Source organism: Impatiens glandulifera, unplaced genomic scaffold, assembly GCF_907164915.1.
Source record: "Impatiens glandulifera unplaced genomic scaffold, dImpGla2.1, whole genome shotgun sequence".
Classification (NCBI taxonomy): domain Eukaryota; kingdom Viridiplantae; phylum Streptophyta; class Magnoliopsida; order Ericales; family Balsaminaceae; genus Impatiens; species Impatiens glandulifera.
This window is the reverse complement of record NW_025918807.1, coordinates 100,750-118,924: the sequence shown is the minus strand read 5'-3', so window position 1 is coordinate 118,924 and position 18,175 is coordinate 100,750. Positions and strand designations below refer to the sequence as shown.

General features: G+C 40.5%; 1 protein-coding gene across 1 annotated transcript; it reads left to right on the top strand.

The window, feature by feature from the left end:
- Window positions 1-1,421: 1,421 nt before the first annotated feature.
- On the top strand, window positions 1,422-17,842 carry LOC124917059 (apical junction molecule-like). Its single transcript, XM_047457630.1, has 3 exons — window positions 1,422-1,582; window positions 15,495-15,847; window positions 16,035-17,842. Exons 1-3 carry the CDS (start codon window positions 1,422-1,424, stop codon window positions 17,840-17,842), a joined length of 2,322 nt encoding a protein of 773 aa, XP_047313586.1.
- Window positions 17,843-18,175: the final 333 nt, after the last annotated feature.

Sequence of the window (18,175 nt, the reverse complement as noted above, 5' to 3'; positions counted from 1 at the left end):
TTCTATCTGATATGATGAATGTCTTTTCAGATGAGATCGTCGAAGGAGAAACCCTTCTTGTTGAGTATCACGGGAAGAGTAACTATTTGAAAGTTGAGTATGCCCTACTCAACGACATCATCTCGAAATCCCTCCTCGCAAAAGACTCCTCCTACATCTACCGTACGAAGGTCTTTAAAATAATGGTGGCCATCACAAGGGGTGTAGCCATCAACTGGTCAAAATTCCTCTTCAACAACCTAGTTAGAATGATCTTCTCCTGGAAGAAGATCTTCGCCTAAGACGGTCCTTTTTGCGCATTCCTTTGATGTATTCTGGATGAACCTGGTCACGGGTTCCATTCCTCTTCAAAAATCTTGAACAGCGAGAAGGTTGTCGATTATGTTCTTAGGGTGAACAGGATTAGATCGAAGAAGAGAAACAGGGACGAGCTCAACTCGACTCTAACTTTATCCCTAGAGTTTGCTGTTGATTTTCTTCCTAGATAATGTTAAAAAGGGGGAAGAGAGAAATGAGGATAGGGAAAAGATTAGCTTTCGACTTAGGGGAAAGAAGAATCTTTTGATGTTGTCTTGTGTTGTCCTGAATTTATTTCTTTTTGCTGTTTTTGAAAGATGTTTCTGTATTTTTCTTTCGAAAAAATTCATGTTATGTTTTGATTATGCTTTGATCTGATTATGGTATTTATTGCATTACTAAGATGGATGCTTATTTTGTTAAGGAACTTTGCGATGAAATGAAAGGGACCAGAAGCGACTCCAAGGCAATGATCAATGCTCCCCAAGCACCAACCCAAAACAAAAACCAGAAAACTTGATACAAGTAAGTCTTCATGCCAATCCTCTTCGCTTGGTTCATGCTGGTTCGCACATTGTCTCCTCTGCCCTCCTATTCCTTTGAGGAAGGTTCTTCTAGAGCTGTGACTTTCAAATAGATTCTTCTGGATGCGTTGGCTCCTATGTAGCAACAGTTACAAGATAAGTCTTCCAAACTGCAAAATATTGAAAGGGGATTAGCAGCAAACAATGAGGTTATTGTTGTCTTAACTTCTACTCTGAAAAGCACCGATAAGAACCTGCTGCAGAACACCTATGACGTAAAGATCTTTTACACTCAGTGTAAGAGAATGCAAGTGTATCTACACAAGAAAAATTCTGAGATTCATGACCAGTCGAAGTCTTTCATTCTTGAGCTTCACAATGAGACAAGGTCCTTGATTGAATCTGTAAATCTTCAAGTGCTTGAGGTTTCCAAATCTATGAGAAGTGCTGAAGCTGAACATTTAGATGCAGCAAAGACTGTCTCTAGGCATTTCCAAGAAGAAGAAGATGCTGAGGCTGAAGCTGTCAAAGCCAGAACCCTTACTGATGCTGACCCTGATAATATTTAAAAGGGAGAAGGTAACAATAGAGGGGGATCAAATGCTCGTGGCACTCGATCCAAAAGAAAACCTACTCAAGGCGACCGAGGTAGCTGCAAAACTGATCAAGGTGGTCGTGGAGGAGATAGAGGCGGTGGCAGTGTTATTCGAAGAGGAAATTGATTGGAACATCTTATGCTTAGAGAAATCGGCCTTCAAGACGTAAATCCAAGAGTTAAAAGGGAAGGATCTTAATTTATCATCTTATGTATCTTACTTTTGATATAAACACATTGGATAATGTTTGAGTTCATGTTCTAAATTGATTTTGCTTCTTAAATTGATTTAACTAAGTTTTAACATCATTAAAAAGGGGGAAATTGTTAGATTAAATTAAATAAAGAACAAAGAAAATTAATTAATTAAGAAATACTTAATTAACTTAAAAGAATATGTACTGCATAATTTTGATGATGAGATTTGAACAAAACTAAGTTGTGTAATTTACCCTTGTGTAGGTACAAATATAAAAGAAGTTTGTCCTTTCGGACGTCGTCTAACTCCTATAGACGTGGTCTAAGGAAAGCACGGTTAGACGTCGTCTAACTCTTTTAGACATGGTCTAAGAAAAACACAATTAGACGTCGTCTAACTCCTTTAGACGCGGTCTAAGAAAAGCGCAGTTAGATGTCGTCTAACTCCTTTAGACGTGGTTTAAGGAGTGCACGTAGTTAGACGTCATCTAACTCCTTTTCACGCGGTCTAAAGAAAGCGCGGTTAGACGTCGTCTAACTCCTTCAGACGCGGTCTAAGGAGTGCGTGTATTAGACGCCGTCTAACTTCTTCTTAGACGCCGTCTAATGAAGAAGCGTAGTTAGATGCCTTCTAACTTCTTCTTAGACGCGGTCTAATGAAGAAGCATAGTTAGATACTGTCATACTAACTAACTTCTTCTTAGACGCAGTCTAATTAAGAAGCATAGTTAGACGTCTTCCGACTTGATCAAACATCCGAAGGAGCGTCTGTTTCTCTACTCAGATTGTCTGTTTTGTTCGTTATCAGTAGTCTGACAATCCAGCTAATCTCGACAAATGAAAGACTTCCATGTATGCATTTATCATTCAAATAGCCCACATTGTATCTCTCTCATAAAACACAATACCAGAGGATATTTGACGCACTATCAGTCCTGTACGGCCACGATCCCAATGCTCATAGTCTTCTGTACTATTGTACAATTGGCGGTCGTCCAACGGACACATGACATGTGTCCACAAAGAAGATTCGACTGTTGGTGCTATTCAAGTATAAATAGAAATTCATGGACAACGGACAAATCTCTCGATCCATCTCTCCCTCTCGGTCATATCTAATCGCTTAATCTCTCTCAATTTCAAGAGTGATTTAACTACTCATTGCGAGATTACTTTGTAATTCGTCTATTGTTCTTTTTGTGTGAAATTTCAGTATTGTAAGTTGAATAGAGGTTGTTTTGTTCAATAGAGAGTTAGTTAGAAGTTCAGAAATAGGCAATTGTTAAGTCATGTGGTTTCTTACTGGGTTTGTATAATGTGTTATATACCAATCAAAGTCTTCTAGTGAATATCATTTATGTTGAGGAATAAGGGTGACATAGGAGTTTTATCTCCGAACATCGATAAAACTCTCCGTGTTCTTTACATTCTTTCCATTGCATTCATTCTCCTAACGATTCAAATCCAATAAACTGTTCCGCACTTGAACATGTTCAAGAGTTTGTGAAGATTTGTGAAGAATAGAAACAAATCTTAACTTTTAACAGAGTTAAAATCGAATTGAAGTCATAAGCTATTCACAATAGTCAGACCCCCGTCTCTATTGTCGACACCGATCCTAACATAGTACATTTTTTTTTGTGAAATGTTTGTGGAAGAGTAATAAAAAACAATATGTGTGTCCACCAAGATTCTTTATATATATGGGACCCATATAATTAGTAACACAACAAATAGCCAAATTAATCAAATATTAATTGACTATCAATTAAAATTTATAAATCAATAACCCACCAAGGTAGCTCAAGTGGTGAGAGTCGGCTTAAGAGATAAAAAAAGTCATAGGTTCGATTACATTTGGAAGTACATTGAATTGAAGCAGGGGCATGCATGTGAGTGTGCTAGTTCTGTTTAGTTCAAAAACAAAATTAATTAAAATCAACATCAAGTACAATTACCGAGACAAACGAAGATACTATGCTTGATCGATTGTACTAGATAAATATAACCATAACTATATTATAACTCCAAACCATTATATATATTCATTAAAATTAAATATATTTTATTTTGAAATATAAATATATTTATCCAAGAAATAACACTTATTTTGAGATTTGTTGATTGTCTCGGTATCTTATGAGAATGTTTATTTGAGATTGTTAATGTTCCAAACCCTATTACTTCAACATTGAAATAAAAATATTCCATTTTCTTTCTCAATATAATTTGCTTATCACTAATATGAGAGGACATAAGTATGACGGTGCTATAGCAACATGTTTAGTGCTTGTAATGAACTTCAATCTTTATTTTTTTTGAGAGTGTCCATATGCATATTATATACACTAGTTTGATAATATGTTGCAATTAACATTAGTTGAAGCTTCAACAAAAGAGATTTATGTTTGATTATTTTTTTCTAAATGACATTTTGGTTGTTCTTCCAAATAACATTTTGAGTTACATTATGTTCAAGTTATTGAAATTATTCGTATGATACCTTTGGACAAACGTGATTCTGGTAAAGAAATTAATGAGATTGATAATTTATAATATAGTTCTTTATGTGGAGAAATAATGGTTGTTTGATAGCTATGAGATCTTTTAAATTTATTTTCACACTTCATATGATACACAAAATTATGGAAATTATTTGTTAAGCTTTGTATCACAAATTCGTTGATATTGTAAGTGTCATGGATATAGTCTCAACTATTAAAATATTACTTATCAATTTAAGAGAAAAATAATTTGATCATCTTCTTGTTCTTGTGTACATGCAACAAGTTTGCACACAACATGACAATAAAATTTTAAATATGAATGATTCATACAAAAGTATAACATGATGTTCATGTCAACAAAAAGATTCGTTGACAATCCGTCAACACTATCATTTCAATATCTTCAATTCAGTGATAAAATTTTCAACAAGAAGAGCTGAAATTCAGATTTAGTGATGGAGCAGTATAACTCATTGTACTTAGCTCTGTTTCAGACCCTAAGGATAATTTTAAATCATTTAAAATTGAAGATTGTTAATATTTATAATATAATAATATATTATATCGATATATTATTATATTATATTTTATTCAATAATATAATATATTCTATTCTATAATATATTCTATTCTATTTTCTTTATATTGCTAATGTAACTCAGGTATAAATACCTTTATTATATTGAATAAAGTTGCACACTATTATTCTCTTTCTCTCAATCTTCTTACATGGTATCAGAGTTTAGGCTCTAGGTTTTATGGCCGTTTAAGGTTTGTGTATTTATTTCTGAATATTGATGTTCATATTAATTCAGTTTTAATGGATAAGTCTTCCAAATTTTCATTCTCTACCGTTGCTACTGTCATAGGTACTTCATTAGAGAACACTTTTCCCAAATTTTCTCTTATAGACATTCTATCACTCTTACAAAAACTTCAATCAAATCATGGTACTACACTTCAAACAAATCATGCTACTACATTTTCTCCATTCGTATCTTCTTTAGTGTTATCTACCACACCAGGTACTTCTACCTCATGGGTTTTTATTCAGGATGTTGTAATCATATGACTTATGAATCATCTTTTCTAACATCCACTAGAAAGCCTATTATTCCATATGTTGTTCATACTGCTGATAATACTACTTTGAATGTTCAAACTATTGGTACTGCTCAAACTTCTAAATTGTCCTTTCCTGAAACATTTTCTGTTCCAAAACTTTTCATTAAATCTTATTTCTGTTGGACAAATATGTGATCTCGGTTTTAACATAACTTTTTCGAGTGATGGTTGTGTTGTGCAAGATCCTCAAACAAAAAAAATCAATGGAATGTGACGTAAGGTTGGACGATTGTTTGAACTCACTTCTCTATCTCTTCCATCACAATATTTTGTTGGAGCTATCACTTCTCAAATTTGGCACTCTCGATTAGGTCATCCTTCTAAAGATCATTTGAGTTCTTTAATAACTAGTGGTTCTTTAGGTCTTATTAAGACTGAAACTTTTGATTGTGTTTCTTGTGAGCTTTCTAAAGAACACACTCTACCTTTTTTTCCTAATGATTCTAATTCCTTAGCACCTTTTGATATGATTCACTATGATATTTGGGGTCCTGCACCACATAATATTATGGGTGGTTTAAAATATTATGTGATATTTATTGACGATTTTTCTCGTTATACATGGATCTATTTGATGCGTTGTTAGATAAAATTAGACCGGTTCACAGAACTTAACATAAATAAATCTTCCATGCAAGAACAAGGAACCGGACCGGTCAAACAAATGAACCGGCTAAAAAGACTAACCGGTCAAGACATTAAACCGACCAGAACATTTGGAACATCACCGCACAAACAAAGGATTGGCCAAAGCCTAAAAACCGGAAACACCAGACAGCTGATCAGCCACAAGACAAAGAAAGAACCGGAAGCTGTCCGGTTAAACCAAACACACCGGAAGCCATTCGGTTAAGTCAAATGACCGACCAAGTATAAGAAGACAATTCGGGTATCTGTTGAAGATGATACCAAAGGAACAGACTGAACACTTCCACATCCATACAAGTCTGAGGAAAGTCTGCAGGCTGCAGAAGACAGTCCTACAGGATCTTTCCACTTCGGGATAAATCAGAAAGGAGATCTTCCAAATACAGACAACTGTTTAACAGACAGTCACCACATTGAGTAAAAGACAAACCTAGCAGGTTTGTCTTACACACCGGAAGAACAGACTGCCAAGTCTGTGAGATTGACCTCCAGGTCTGAGATTGACCGCCAGGTCTGAAAAGATGACCGCAGGGTCTGAATCACTGAATCACTGTTTCACCTATAAAAGGAGTAGTTGAAGAAAAGTAAATGCGGCACATACAAGAGACAAGTGAGCATTTAATTTACAATTGATAAGATTGTGTTGTTCTATCTCTAGAAAGCCTAAGTGCTAAAGTTAAAGTGTGTATTTTACAACTTCGGTGTAAATTGTAAAGGTATCATCGAGCAGGAAATAAGTCTCAATCGGATTGTACTTGTATTCCTTAGTGAATATCCTTCTCGCGGTTTCGAGAGGAAGGGGTGACGTAGGAGTTTTATCTCCGAACATCCATAAAATCTGTCTTGTTATTTACTTTATGCCGGTTCCTTTTCCTAACCGACCTGTACTAACTTACCGACACCGCTCTAACCCACTTAACTCTATCCAATCCGAATCACCAGGTTACTGAAACCGACCCATTAAATTTCAAACCTTCATCATCCAAAACCGGTTCTGCCTATCATACAAGTGTGCTGCTTCAACCTGAAATAAACCTCTTCCGCGCTTGAACCTAGTTCAAGGGTTTGTGACAGTTTGTGTAGTATTGAAATCCCGGTGTTAATCTATAAACGGATTAACCACCACCCGTTGAGTAAGACGCGCTAACTGGCCCAACCCCGGTCCTCCAGCCGCGACCTAGATCCTAACAATTGGTATCAGAGCAGTTAGTTTCAATACTCAAGCAAGCATGTCTTTCGATAGGCCCCCTATGCTAGAAGGTGATGACTTTGCCAACTGGAAGGCACGCATGCACCTACACTTAATCACCTTGGATGATGAGATGGAGTCCATTCTGGCCGAAGGACCGATAATTATTGATAAGGACAGAAAGGAATGGACAGCTGAAGATAGAAGGAGAAACAACCTGGATAACCATGCTAGAAACCGGATCTCCAACAGTGTGGATAGAAATACGTACTGCAAGATCAGAGACTGCAAAACCGCAAAGGAGACATGGGACACAGTTATTCAGATCTTTGAGGGAAATGAAAGAAAAAGGAAAACAAGATAATGGTAGCTACTCAGAAGTTTGAAAGCATCAAGATGAAACCGGGAGAAACAATGAAAGAGTACAGTGACCGGTTCACTGGTGTATTAGATGAACTAGCAACTCTTGGTAAGAGGTACGACAACAAAGAGGTTATCATGAAAGCATTAAGATCTCTTCCAAGTGCGTGGGACATAAAGACAATGGTGATGAGGGAATCAAACTGCCTAAACAAGATGAAGCTACACGATGTATTCGAAGATCTTAAGGCGTATGAGTTCGAAATGAGATCTAGAACTGAAGAAGAAGTTTCGGCTTCAACCTCAACCAGAGCACTGATCACATCCACAGAACCGGTTGCTCCTGCACCTGCACCGATCAGAACCGCCGAACAGTTTACCGAGGATGCCATGGCGATGCTTGCACAGAAATTTGGGAGGTTTATGAAAAGGAGCCAACCAACAAACTACAACTACGGTGATAAATCCAATGTAAGGTGTTATAACTGTAACTGTTTGGGACATTTCAAGTGGGAATGCAGGAAACCGAGGAGGGATAACCGGAAATCGGATAACCAAGATAACCGAAATAACTATCAACAAACCGGTGAAGGAAGTGAGGTTCAGAAAGCACTGATAGCCGATGATGAAGGAAGCTTATGGGCTCACAGTGACAGTGATGATGAACTCACATGCCTCATTGCAAATGAGGAACAAGTATTTGACTCTCCCTGTGAAGAATTTAGTAAAGATGAGTTATATAATGCATTGAATGACATGGTAGAAGAGTATAAGAACCTACTAGCTATGTTACCTAAGCACCTCAACATTAGAACCGATCCTATAGTACCCATTTCGACAGAACCAGAAGTACCCGTAACAACCGAACCAGAGATCATAGAACCTGATAAAACTCCTACTTTAGAAACCGAGCTAGCACCTGAACAACCACTTAAGACCGAACAGTCTAGTGAATCAGCTAGAGAACTAACCGAGGAAGAAAGTGCCCGACTCCAGTATAAGATGGCCGCATATAAGAGATCTAGTGATATGGTAAAGAAAATGTGCAGTCATTACAGACATCCTTTTTGCATGTTCGGCTTAGGATACACAAAGGATGAATCCAAAGACCAAAAACCCGTAGAGAAAGTAAGGTTTACAAGGAGTAACCTTCCTCTTATAAGATTCATTAAAAGCTCCCTGACCGCTGAAGAAGAGTTGACCGCATACTATACGGAAGAAAAACTAAACTACAACTATGTTGGTCCAACCGACTCTGAAAAGTGGCTTGACCCTAAGAAAAGGAAAGCCGTCCTGCTCAAAAATAGGAAAGCCAATCGTCAACCGCATAGGTCAAAACAAAGATCACCCTCATTTAAGACCTTCGTAGGAAAACCGAGATACCCAAAACCGAGTGCCAAAAGGACGGTTAAAACCTTAGCAAAGAAGGCTGTCCGGTTTGTCAAGGTTTGGATACCCAAGGGACTAATCGCATGTGGACCCAAGTAAATGTGGGTACCAAATAGTTGTAAATATGTACATTTTGCAGGATCTAAAGAAACGGCTAGGAAACTCTGAATGGTACTTGGATAGTGGCTGCTCCAGGCATATGACCGGGAACAGCAACTTGCTAACCGACATCAGAATAGAAACCGGTGCACTAATCACTTTTGGTGACAACTCAAAAGGTAGAACTGTGGGCAAGGGTAAGATTGTCCATGGTAACTTAACTATTGATAACGTACTCCTAGTTGAAAACTTACGTTTTAACTTGCTAAGCATTAGTCAGATGTGTGATGCCGGATACACGGTAGAATTTCTTAAACATGCATGCTTAGTTAAGAACTCTCAAGGTATCGTACTGCTAACCGGAAATAGGTTAGGTAATATTTACAAAGTAGACTAGAAAACTAAGGTAGAATACCCTATATGCATGATAGCTAAGACTGATCAAACCTGGTTGTGGCATAAGAGACTAAATCATCTGAACATGAAAACTTTAAACTACATTCGCGGTAAAAAGCTAGTTGAAGGTATTCCTGACATAGTGTTTAACAAGGATAAGGTTTGCTCAGCATGTCAAATGGGTAAACAAACTAAGTCAACTTTTAAGAGTAAAGGAAATATCCAATCTAGCCGATGCTTAGATCTCCTTCACATGGACTTATTTGGACCGATTCAGGTCATTAGCCTAGGAGGTATGCTTTACACCATGGTAGTTATTGATGATTATTCTAGATTTACATGGGTAATATTTCTACCATTTAAACGTGAAACCGCATAGAACTTGATTACACTGCTTAAACGCTTGCAAAATGAAAAATCAACTCGCATTAATAGCATTAGAAGTGATAGAGGTACCGAATTTACCAATAGTACCTTAACCGCATATCTTGATGAATTCGGTATTAGACACGAGTTGTCTAGTACTAGGACTCCTCAACAAAATGGCCTGGCTGAGAGAAGAAACCAGACTCTCAAGGAAGCCGCACGGTCCATGATAACCGATTCGGGCATTGCTCAGAAATTTTGGGCAGAGGCTATCAACACTGCATGTTATACACAAAATCGGTCTCTGATTAACAAGTTTCATAACAAAACACCGTATGAGATTTATTTTAACAGGGTTCCCAACCTTAAGTACCTTAAGATTTTTGGTTGTAAATGCTACATACATATAAATGGTAAAACCCAACTCTCTGTTTTTGATGCAAAAACCGATACTGGGATCATGCTAGGTTACTCAGCAGTGAGTAAGGCATATAGAGTGTATAACAATAGAACCTTATCCATGGAGGAAACACTTCACGTTGTTTTCGATGAATCGGTTGAAAGTAACACTACATCATGCTTTGATCTACACAACAGATTGGAAAACAACAATATCCATTCTGATAGTGAAGATGAGACTCCGGTCTTCAGGCGGTTTGTCCATGACCAAATGGGTAATATTGAAACCCAGCCGGATCAAGTTGTCCCACGACAGGAAGCTGACACTTCGGTTCAAACCGAGGAAGTCGGCCGGTCTGACATTCCTGTTCAGCCTACCGACACGTCTAGCCTTGATCAAGTAAACGGTAATTCGATAGACATCCCTGAACCGAACCTCAAAAGAAACACTAAACATCCTCCTGAGCAAATTATAGGTGACCTTCAGAACCTGTTCGAACTAGGCGTCAACTTCTGGAGGAATATTTTAATTTCGCTTTCATATCCCAGATTGAGCCGAAAAGAATAGATGAAGCATTGTCAGATCCGGATTGGATCTTGGGAATGCAAGAAGAGCTAAACCAGTTCGAGAGTAGTAAGGTCTGGTACCTAGTCCCTAGACCGAAAGATCAACTGGTCATAGGAACAAGATGGGTATTCAGAAACAAACTCAATGAGGACGGTTTGGTCACGAGGAACAAAGCCAGATTAGTGGCACAAGGTTACAAACAGGAAGAAGGCATTGATTTTGAAGAATCATTTGCTCCTGTAGCTAGGATTGAAGCCATTAGAATCTTTCTAGCCTTTACTGCATTCAAAAACTTTAAGGTTTTTCAAATGGATGTTAAAAGTGCATTCTTGAATGGTGACCTACGTGAAGAGGTGTATGTTGAACAACCACCCGGTTTCAAAAGTGCTGAATTTCCAAACCATGTATATCGGTTAAACAAAGCTTTATACGGTCTAAAGCAAGCACCTAGAGCCTGGTATGATACACTAACCGCATTTTTGATACAACATGATTTCACCATAGGTTCGGTGGACAAAACGTTGTTTAAATTTGAAAAGAAGGAACATATCCTACTTGTTCAAATCTATGTAGATGATATCATTTTCGGTTCAACCGATCCTAAACTATGTGATAAATTTTCAAAACTGATGACTAACAAGTTTGAAATGAGTATGATGGGAGAATTGAGTTTCTTCCTAGGTCTTCAGGTCAAGCAACTCAAAGAAGGAACGTTCATAAGCCAACTCAAGTACACCAAGGAGCTTCTAAAGAAGTTTGGAATGGACACATGCTCCTCAGCGGCTACTCCAATGAGCTCATCGGTTAAATTGGACAAGGATGATGAGGGTCAATCGGTAGACCAGATCGCTTACCGGGGCATCATCGGTTCCCTCCTATACCTGACAGCGAGTAGACCGGACATTCTATTTGCAGTCGGTGTGTGTGGAAGATTCCAAGCAAATCCTAAACAATCCCAACACACAGCCGCAAAAAGAATATTGAAGTACCTAAAGGGAACACCTGATGTCGGCTTATGGTATCCAAAGGACTCGTCCTTCAACCTAACGAGTTATTCGGATGCAGACTATGCAGGGTGTAAGATTGACAGAAAAAGCACCAGCGGTACATGTCAATTCTTAGGTGACCGACTTGTTTCATGGCATAGCAAGAAACAAACATCGGTGGCCACATCAACCGCAGAGGCTGAATACTTGGCGGTCAGAAGCTGTTGCTCACAACTCCTTTGGATCCAACAACAGCTGAAGGACTTCGGTGTCACAGCCGAAGAGTCTCCGATCTTCTGCGACAACACAAGTGCCATTGCAATCACCTACAATCCGGTTCTCCACTCCAGAACTAAGCATATTGACATAAGGCACCACTTCATCCGAGAACATGTCATGCTGAAGCATATCCGGCTGGAATACGTACCAACTGATCAACAAGTAGCCAATATCTTCACCAAGCCCCTACAGGAAGCTAAGTTCTCTCAATTCAGACTTACTCTCGGTTTAACCGACATTAGTCAGATTCTTCCTAAGGATGCTCAAAGGGAAACCGGTTCGGAAAGACAAAACCGGTAGTTCGTCCTAAACTGTTGGACTTCAAATTTCAAGGTATCTGTGGAAGAACCGCCCGGTTTATCAGATAGAGTAAACAGACCGGTTACTTGGTGCATGCACCAAATAACCGCATCGGGACGAACAACTGATGGCTGACCGGTTCGGAAACAGGTTATCTTAGATTATTTGAACTTCAAACAGAAGTGGAATAATTATCAGTTTTTAAAGATATCTGTTCTGAACATTGCCTTTTCAAAGTAAAAAGTGGTCGCACCTAAAAAGACGTGAAGATCTGATATCTTTCATGGTCCAGGTCTATGACCAACACCCTAGACTGCAAACATACCTATTTCATGCAATACCTCTTTATCCTGTAGTTAATAAGCATCATCATCTGTTATACCTGGATAATAGGATACTCTCCCAACTAGTATTTAAGTGAAGCAAACATTCACCAAAACACTCACAAGACAAAACTCATCCTCTCACTAAGGCAAAAATGTCTCAGTTTCCCAACATCCTTCAAGTTGACTTCCAATCTTCTTCAAGCATCGAGCATTATGACGTGTATAGAATGATCAAATCCCTGTAAGACACTGGTCTTCGGTATTTCCTGGACGACAAGCATACTATATACCCTGAATCAATCCTGGAATTCTTCTATAATGCCAGGGTGTTCAGGGGTACCTCCCACTTCGATACTCACATCCAATCTAAGGGGGGAGGTATCATCTTTGACTTCACCGAGAAAGACTTTGCGCGGTGTTTTAGCCTTCCAAAGCAAGGGTTGACAGATCTCGATGTTCCGGCCAACATAAAGGCCGAAATCTCCCTCACTCTTGCACGGTCTGACGAACCGGTTGAAGACCACGGTACAAAATCACACTCGAGAGCTGAATATCAGCTCCTCAATGACGTGATCGGTAGGAGCATCTTCGGGAGAGATGTAACGAACACCTACTGTACCGCGACCTTCAACATGATGGCGGCTATCACCACCGGTACACCGGTGAACTGGTCGCGGGTACTGTTCGACGTCATAATCTGGATGATTGGCGTCCGATCAGTCGGCCTCATCCCCCAACTAAGCTGCCTTCTTGTTGAGCTTGGTGTTCCGACCTGTCCAGGCGAAGGTCTGAACCAGGCCCAAGTGCTTACCAAAGAGATAACCGACTCATTCTATGAGCGGTTTGAGAGGGCTTGGAGGAGGAGGAATCGCCGCCATAACCCCAACGGTGAAGCCAACTCCCACGCACACTGAGTTACTCCTTCCTGCACCCGGTCATTTTGCTGCATGCACCGGGTGTATCTTTATTCAACCCACCCATAATCGATTCGACTTGTACCATGTTTTCTTCGGCTTTATTTACATTCCCTTCGGTTTTATTCATGTTACTCTTCGGTTTTATCAAATGTTTTTCTCGATTTTTCTTGGCTACTTCCTAATGTATTGGTGGTTCACTTCTTAATGGAAAAGCAATATTTAATTAACATAGTAACACCCAACTAACTAAATAACCAATACCCAACTAACTTGGTCACTCCTCACCCAACACCTACCTCGAGCTCCACAAATGGTCAAAAAGCAAACTCTTCCCAATGAACCTTGGAAACATAAAGATTCTCTTCTCCAATAATACAAAACATACATTCAATGCTAACACTTTCCCTCCAAAACTGAGTCTATATAAAGAGACCTTTCCTAATGAAATTAACACATCTCAAATCTTTAACTCCCTCTCTATCTACTATCAAAGTTTAGAACCAAGCCGAGCAGAACTCTAGGAAATTCTTAAGCATCAACTTTGACTCATGCATGGAACATTGGAACGAAGATCATGGAAAGAAGATCATGTTTGAATCTTTAATTGACACCGGCCTTCGAACCTTTCTCGAAGAATCCGGTCCCATTCTTATTGAGGATGTCAAGACGTTCTTCAGAAACGCTTGCATCAGAGGTCACTACATCGTCTCTACGGTAAGAGACCATACTTTATGGCTTGATGAAGCCGAATTTGCCAACATGTTCAACTTGCCCATAGAAGGGTTCTCTGACTTTCCAACCCAGGTGGGAAGTGCGGCATATGAACACGCACTATTCTTCTCTGGAACCGATGTTCCGGTGGAAAACTATGGGTTAAAAACCCGCCTCGCTCATCACACCCAACTCCTTCTTGAGATTATGACCCGGTCTATTCTTTGTCAATCTCCAAATCAGCGGTACTCCAAGAACACATACAACATGATGACCAATATTGTTAGCAAAACGGCCATCAACTGGTCAACAGTCATCTTTCAAAACCTGAAATCCATGGTGCTAACCAAGAAAGGTCTCGGTTATGCCCCTCACATCAGTCGGCTCATTCTAAAGTACCGGCCAGAGTTTGGACCGGGCACACCGGCATCCCCTTCAAACATCCTTGACATGGATGCGGTTGAAGAAAGGTTCTCTAAATTAATCATTACATAAGTTGTATCTTTCCATCTTATGTGTGTCTGTTTTCGCACCGATCTATCTTTCGGTTTCTATTCTGTAGTGTTTATTCAATACAATTCTATTTCAGTCTAAATGACCGGGTCATCTTAATATTTTGAATATCTAAGTAACCGGTTAACTTTGTCAAGTAACCGCACTCTTATCCGGTAATCAAAATAAACCGCTTGAATTCAAAAGATTGCAAAGTTCTGCTTATAACCGGTTACCTTTCGATAGGCAAACTCTCCGGTTAAGTTAAGAAAACCGCAGCATTAAACGGTTTCAAAGGAGAGATTGCGTCATCAAAGTCGACATCGAAAATTTTGGAGGGAAATTTCCCGCCCAAAACTCCCGCCCAAACCTCCCGCTCAAGATTACCGCCCATTGGATTACCGCCCATTGAATTGCCGCCATTACCACCTTTTTGGTTTGGAAGGAAAAACTCCCGCCTTTCGATTGCTTCCCGCCCACTGTTTGCCGCCTATTCGGCTTGGAGGGAAAACTCCCGCCAAATACTGATGGGACGGTTGGGTTTCCAAACCGCACCTATAAAAGCGGCCCTTGGGCATTTCATTCCACTATCACGCGAAACGGCTTTCTCTCTCTAAGCTCTCGAACTCTCTCAGCGGTTATTTACTCTTGTGTTTTTCAAACTCTCTAAGATGGGGCGCAATTCGGCTTTGTTCAAACACATAACTTAGGTGGATTTCGAGGAAATCCGATAGAAAGGCACACCGGCAGCACAGGAAGTTATTAACAAGGTGACCGAAGCCGGTCTTGAATATTTTCTCGGCGGTCCCCATGTTCTATATAGGGAAGCGGTTGAAGAATTCTTCAACACCGCAACTCTATCCGACAACAAAATCACCGCGACAGTCAGCGGTACCGAATTCGAGCTAACCGAGGAATCGGTTGTAGAAAGCTTACGCCTTCCAACAGTCGGCCAAGACGCACAATTGAATTTAGAACTAAAAACGTTCGAGGCAGCATGCCAGATCCTCTCAGCAACCAAAGAAGAACCGGTGAAGGTGTCCAGTAAGAAAGCGACGCTTCGACTAGAGTACATACCGCTTTGTGACATCTTCACAAAGTCGGTTCAGGCAAGAGGAGGCAATTACAACAGTCTTACCAAGGCCAAGATCGAAATGCTGGTCGGTCTGATACAAGGTATAAAAGTAAACTGGGCGAAGGAAATATTCCACAACCTAAAAGACATGGTGAATCCGGACACCACACGGTCTTGGGGATACGCCATTCCCCTTGGAAAAATCTTGATCCATCATAATATCAACACCTGTCCCGGTGTCATCATCCCATCAGGAAGGCTGATAAGATCCAAACACTTCCTGGCGAGGAAGCAGCCGGCCCCCGGCTCCACAGGTGGCCGAAAGAAGAAAATCCGCCAAGAAAGCGGCCCCGGCAAAAGAAAAGACCGGAAACAAGGGCAAAGAGAAGATAGTATTCTTAGAACCGCCATCACAAACAAGGGATGAGGACGAATCGGCTTCCTCGTCTGAACGAACCGACTCACAAAAAACCGATGAAGAAAGATCGAATGAAGAAGAGCATTCGAGAACAAGTTCCGATAATACCGGCGCGGGCGCAAATATTGAGAACGCCGAGGCCAGTGAAGAAGGCAGTGCAGAGGAGGAGGAGGACGACCAGAAGAAGGCCGATTTTATAGCGAGCCGGATCTTGGAGGACATTGAACGGCGAGCTGAAGCGGTCGGCGAATTATACCGGGAATGGCACGAGTACCGATTCGACAGACTTTACAAACACATGTTACCGGGCCTAACCGACGAAGAGTGTTTCCGAAGGCTGAAGGAAATTGAGGAAACAGTCATGAGCCTCACCAACGCCGAAACTATTCACGAAGCCTTGGGCCGAACCACAATCATAAGACCGCGAGCCCGGCTACAGAAGTTAACCGTACGGATCCGGAAGATTAAGGAAAGGTACGTCGAGGGATCACCGGAGGCTAACTTACAGCTCTTGGTGTTAGAAAAACTTGAGGCAGCGAAAGGAGACTTAGCAGAAGAAATTGATCGACTTGAGGCGGCGGTCGGACAGCGAGGAAAACAACACTCTCTAGCTTCTGAGACCGATCATGGTGCAACTCCTCCTCGGGCGGATCCGGTGATAAACGAAGCCGATGAAAGGACGGAGACTCCTATAACCGCGCAACTTGACGCTGAACAACATGGGGTCTCTGAACCGGGCGTCACAAAAGAATGGGTCAAGAACCTTCTTCAAGAATTTGCAAACTCAACGGTTCACCCGTTAGAGGAGAAAATGAAGAGAACCGTGAGCTTGGCACACCGGTTCGCCAACAAGACAAAGCATGATCTTGTAAAGGGACATGACCGGATCTCACAAATCGAGGCTGATTACCGGGACGAAGTGGTGTTGCGCAACAATCATCTTCAACGAACCGAGGCCTTGGAAGATACGACCTCAAGGATAAAGGATGACTTGGATCGGTTAGAAAGGGAAACTGAACAAGGATTCACAGAGGTAGATGAGGACCTGGGATGGAGGGTCACCGATCTGGAAAACAAGAATGCGAGTCTTGAAGACCGCAACAACAAGCTTGAGGCCGACCTCAAGGCGCTGACCGCACAAGTGGATGAAATAATCAAGGCCAAGGTGAATGCGGATATAGCGGTTGTGGAGGCAAATGCCCGAGTGGCTAAGGAAGTCCAGGATGCGCTGGACGAAGAAGCAAGAAGAGAGAAGGAGCCACCGCAACTCACCGAAGAAGAACGAGCTAAGCGAGAACGAAGGACAATGGCTAAGTATCCGGGCCTTGAAGAATCCGTAGCCGCTCAGCAACGAGAAGATGTAGAGCGGCTAAATGCACAAAAACAAGGGCTCGAAGAATTTGCAACTGCTCAAAAGAAGAAGAAAACAGCGGCTCCTTCCTCTTCGGTTCCGGCGAAACGGAAAAGGAAATCATCAAAGAAGGCTCAAGTAGCCGGGCTGCTGGATTCACTCACTGAATCGGTTATTGAAAGTCAACCGGACCAGGCTACTCACACCGAAGATGAAGATGAAGAGCACTTGGAGCGGCGGCCTACAAGACAGCGAGTCTCAAGACCAGATAAGAAAAAGCGGACCAAGGATATGATGGCCGCCTTCAACTTCTCGGACTCAGAATAGGGGCTCACTTTTCTTTCACTATGTTTATTTTAGTGTTTATATTATATTTTCCCTTTTTTCGGTTTTTCATTCATATATATATAAAGCTTTTTGAAACCGGCCTATACTTGCATCTCTACATGGTTTTGATAATTTTAAATAAAATAATCAAAAAGTGAGAAATTGATAAGATAAAAGATATAATTTTTCCAAAATTTTTCGAAAAATTCTCCCAAGTTAGTTTCAAAAATCCGGTAAATTAAAGAACCGGCCTACGTTTGCAAACTTACAGGGTTTTGATAATTTTAAATAAAATAATCAAAAAGGGAGAAATTGTTAGATAAAATTAGACCG

What these genes read in the sequence shown, in the direction of transcription:
- LOC124917059 (XM_047457630.1), top strand. Translation starts at nt 1,422, where the DNA reads ATGCTCGTGGCACTCGATCCAAAAGAAAACCTACTCAAGGCGACCGAG. An exon ending in GAGAAATCGGCCTTCAAGAC is followed by an intron (nt 1,583 to 15,494) that starts GTAAATCCAAGA and finishes TGTTCTATATAG; the next exon opens with GGAAGCGGTTGAAGAATTCT. An exon ending in GCTGGTCGGTCTGATACAAG is followed by an intron (nt 15,848 to 16,034) that starts GTATAAAAGTAA and finishes CTTCCTGGCGAG; the next exon opens with GAAGCAGCCGGCCCCCGGCT.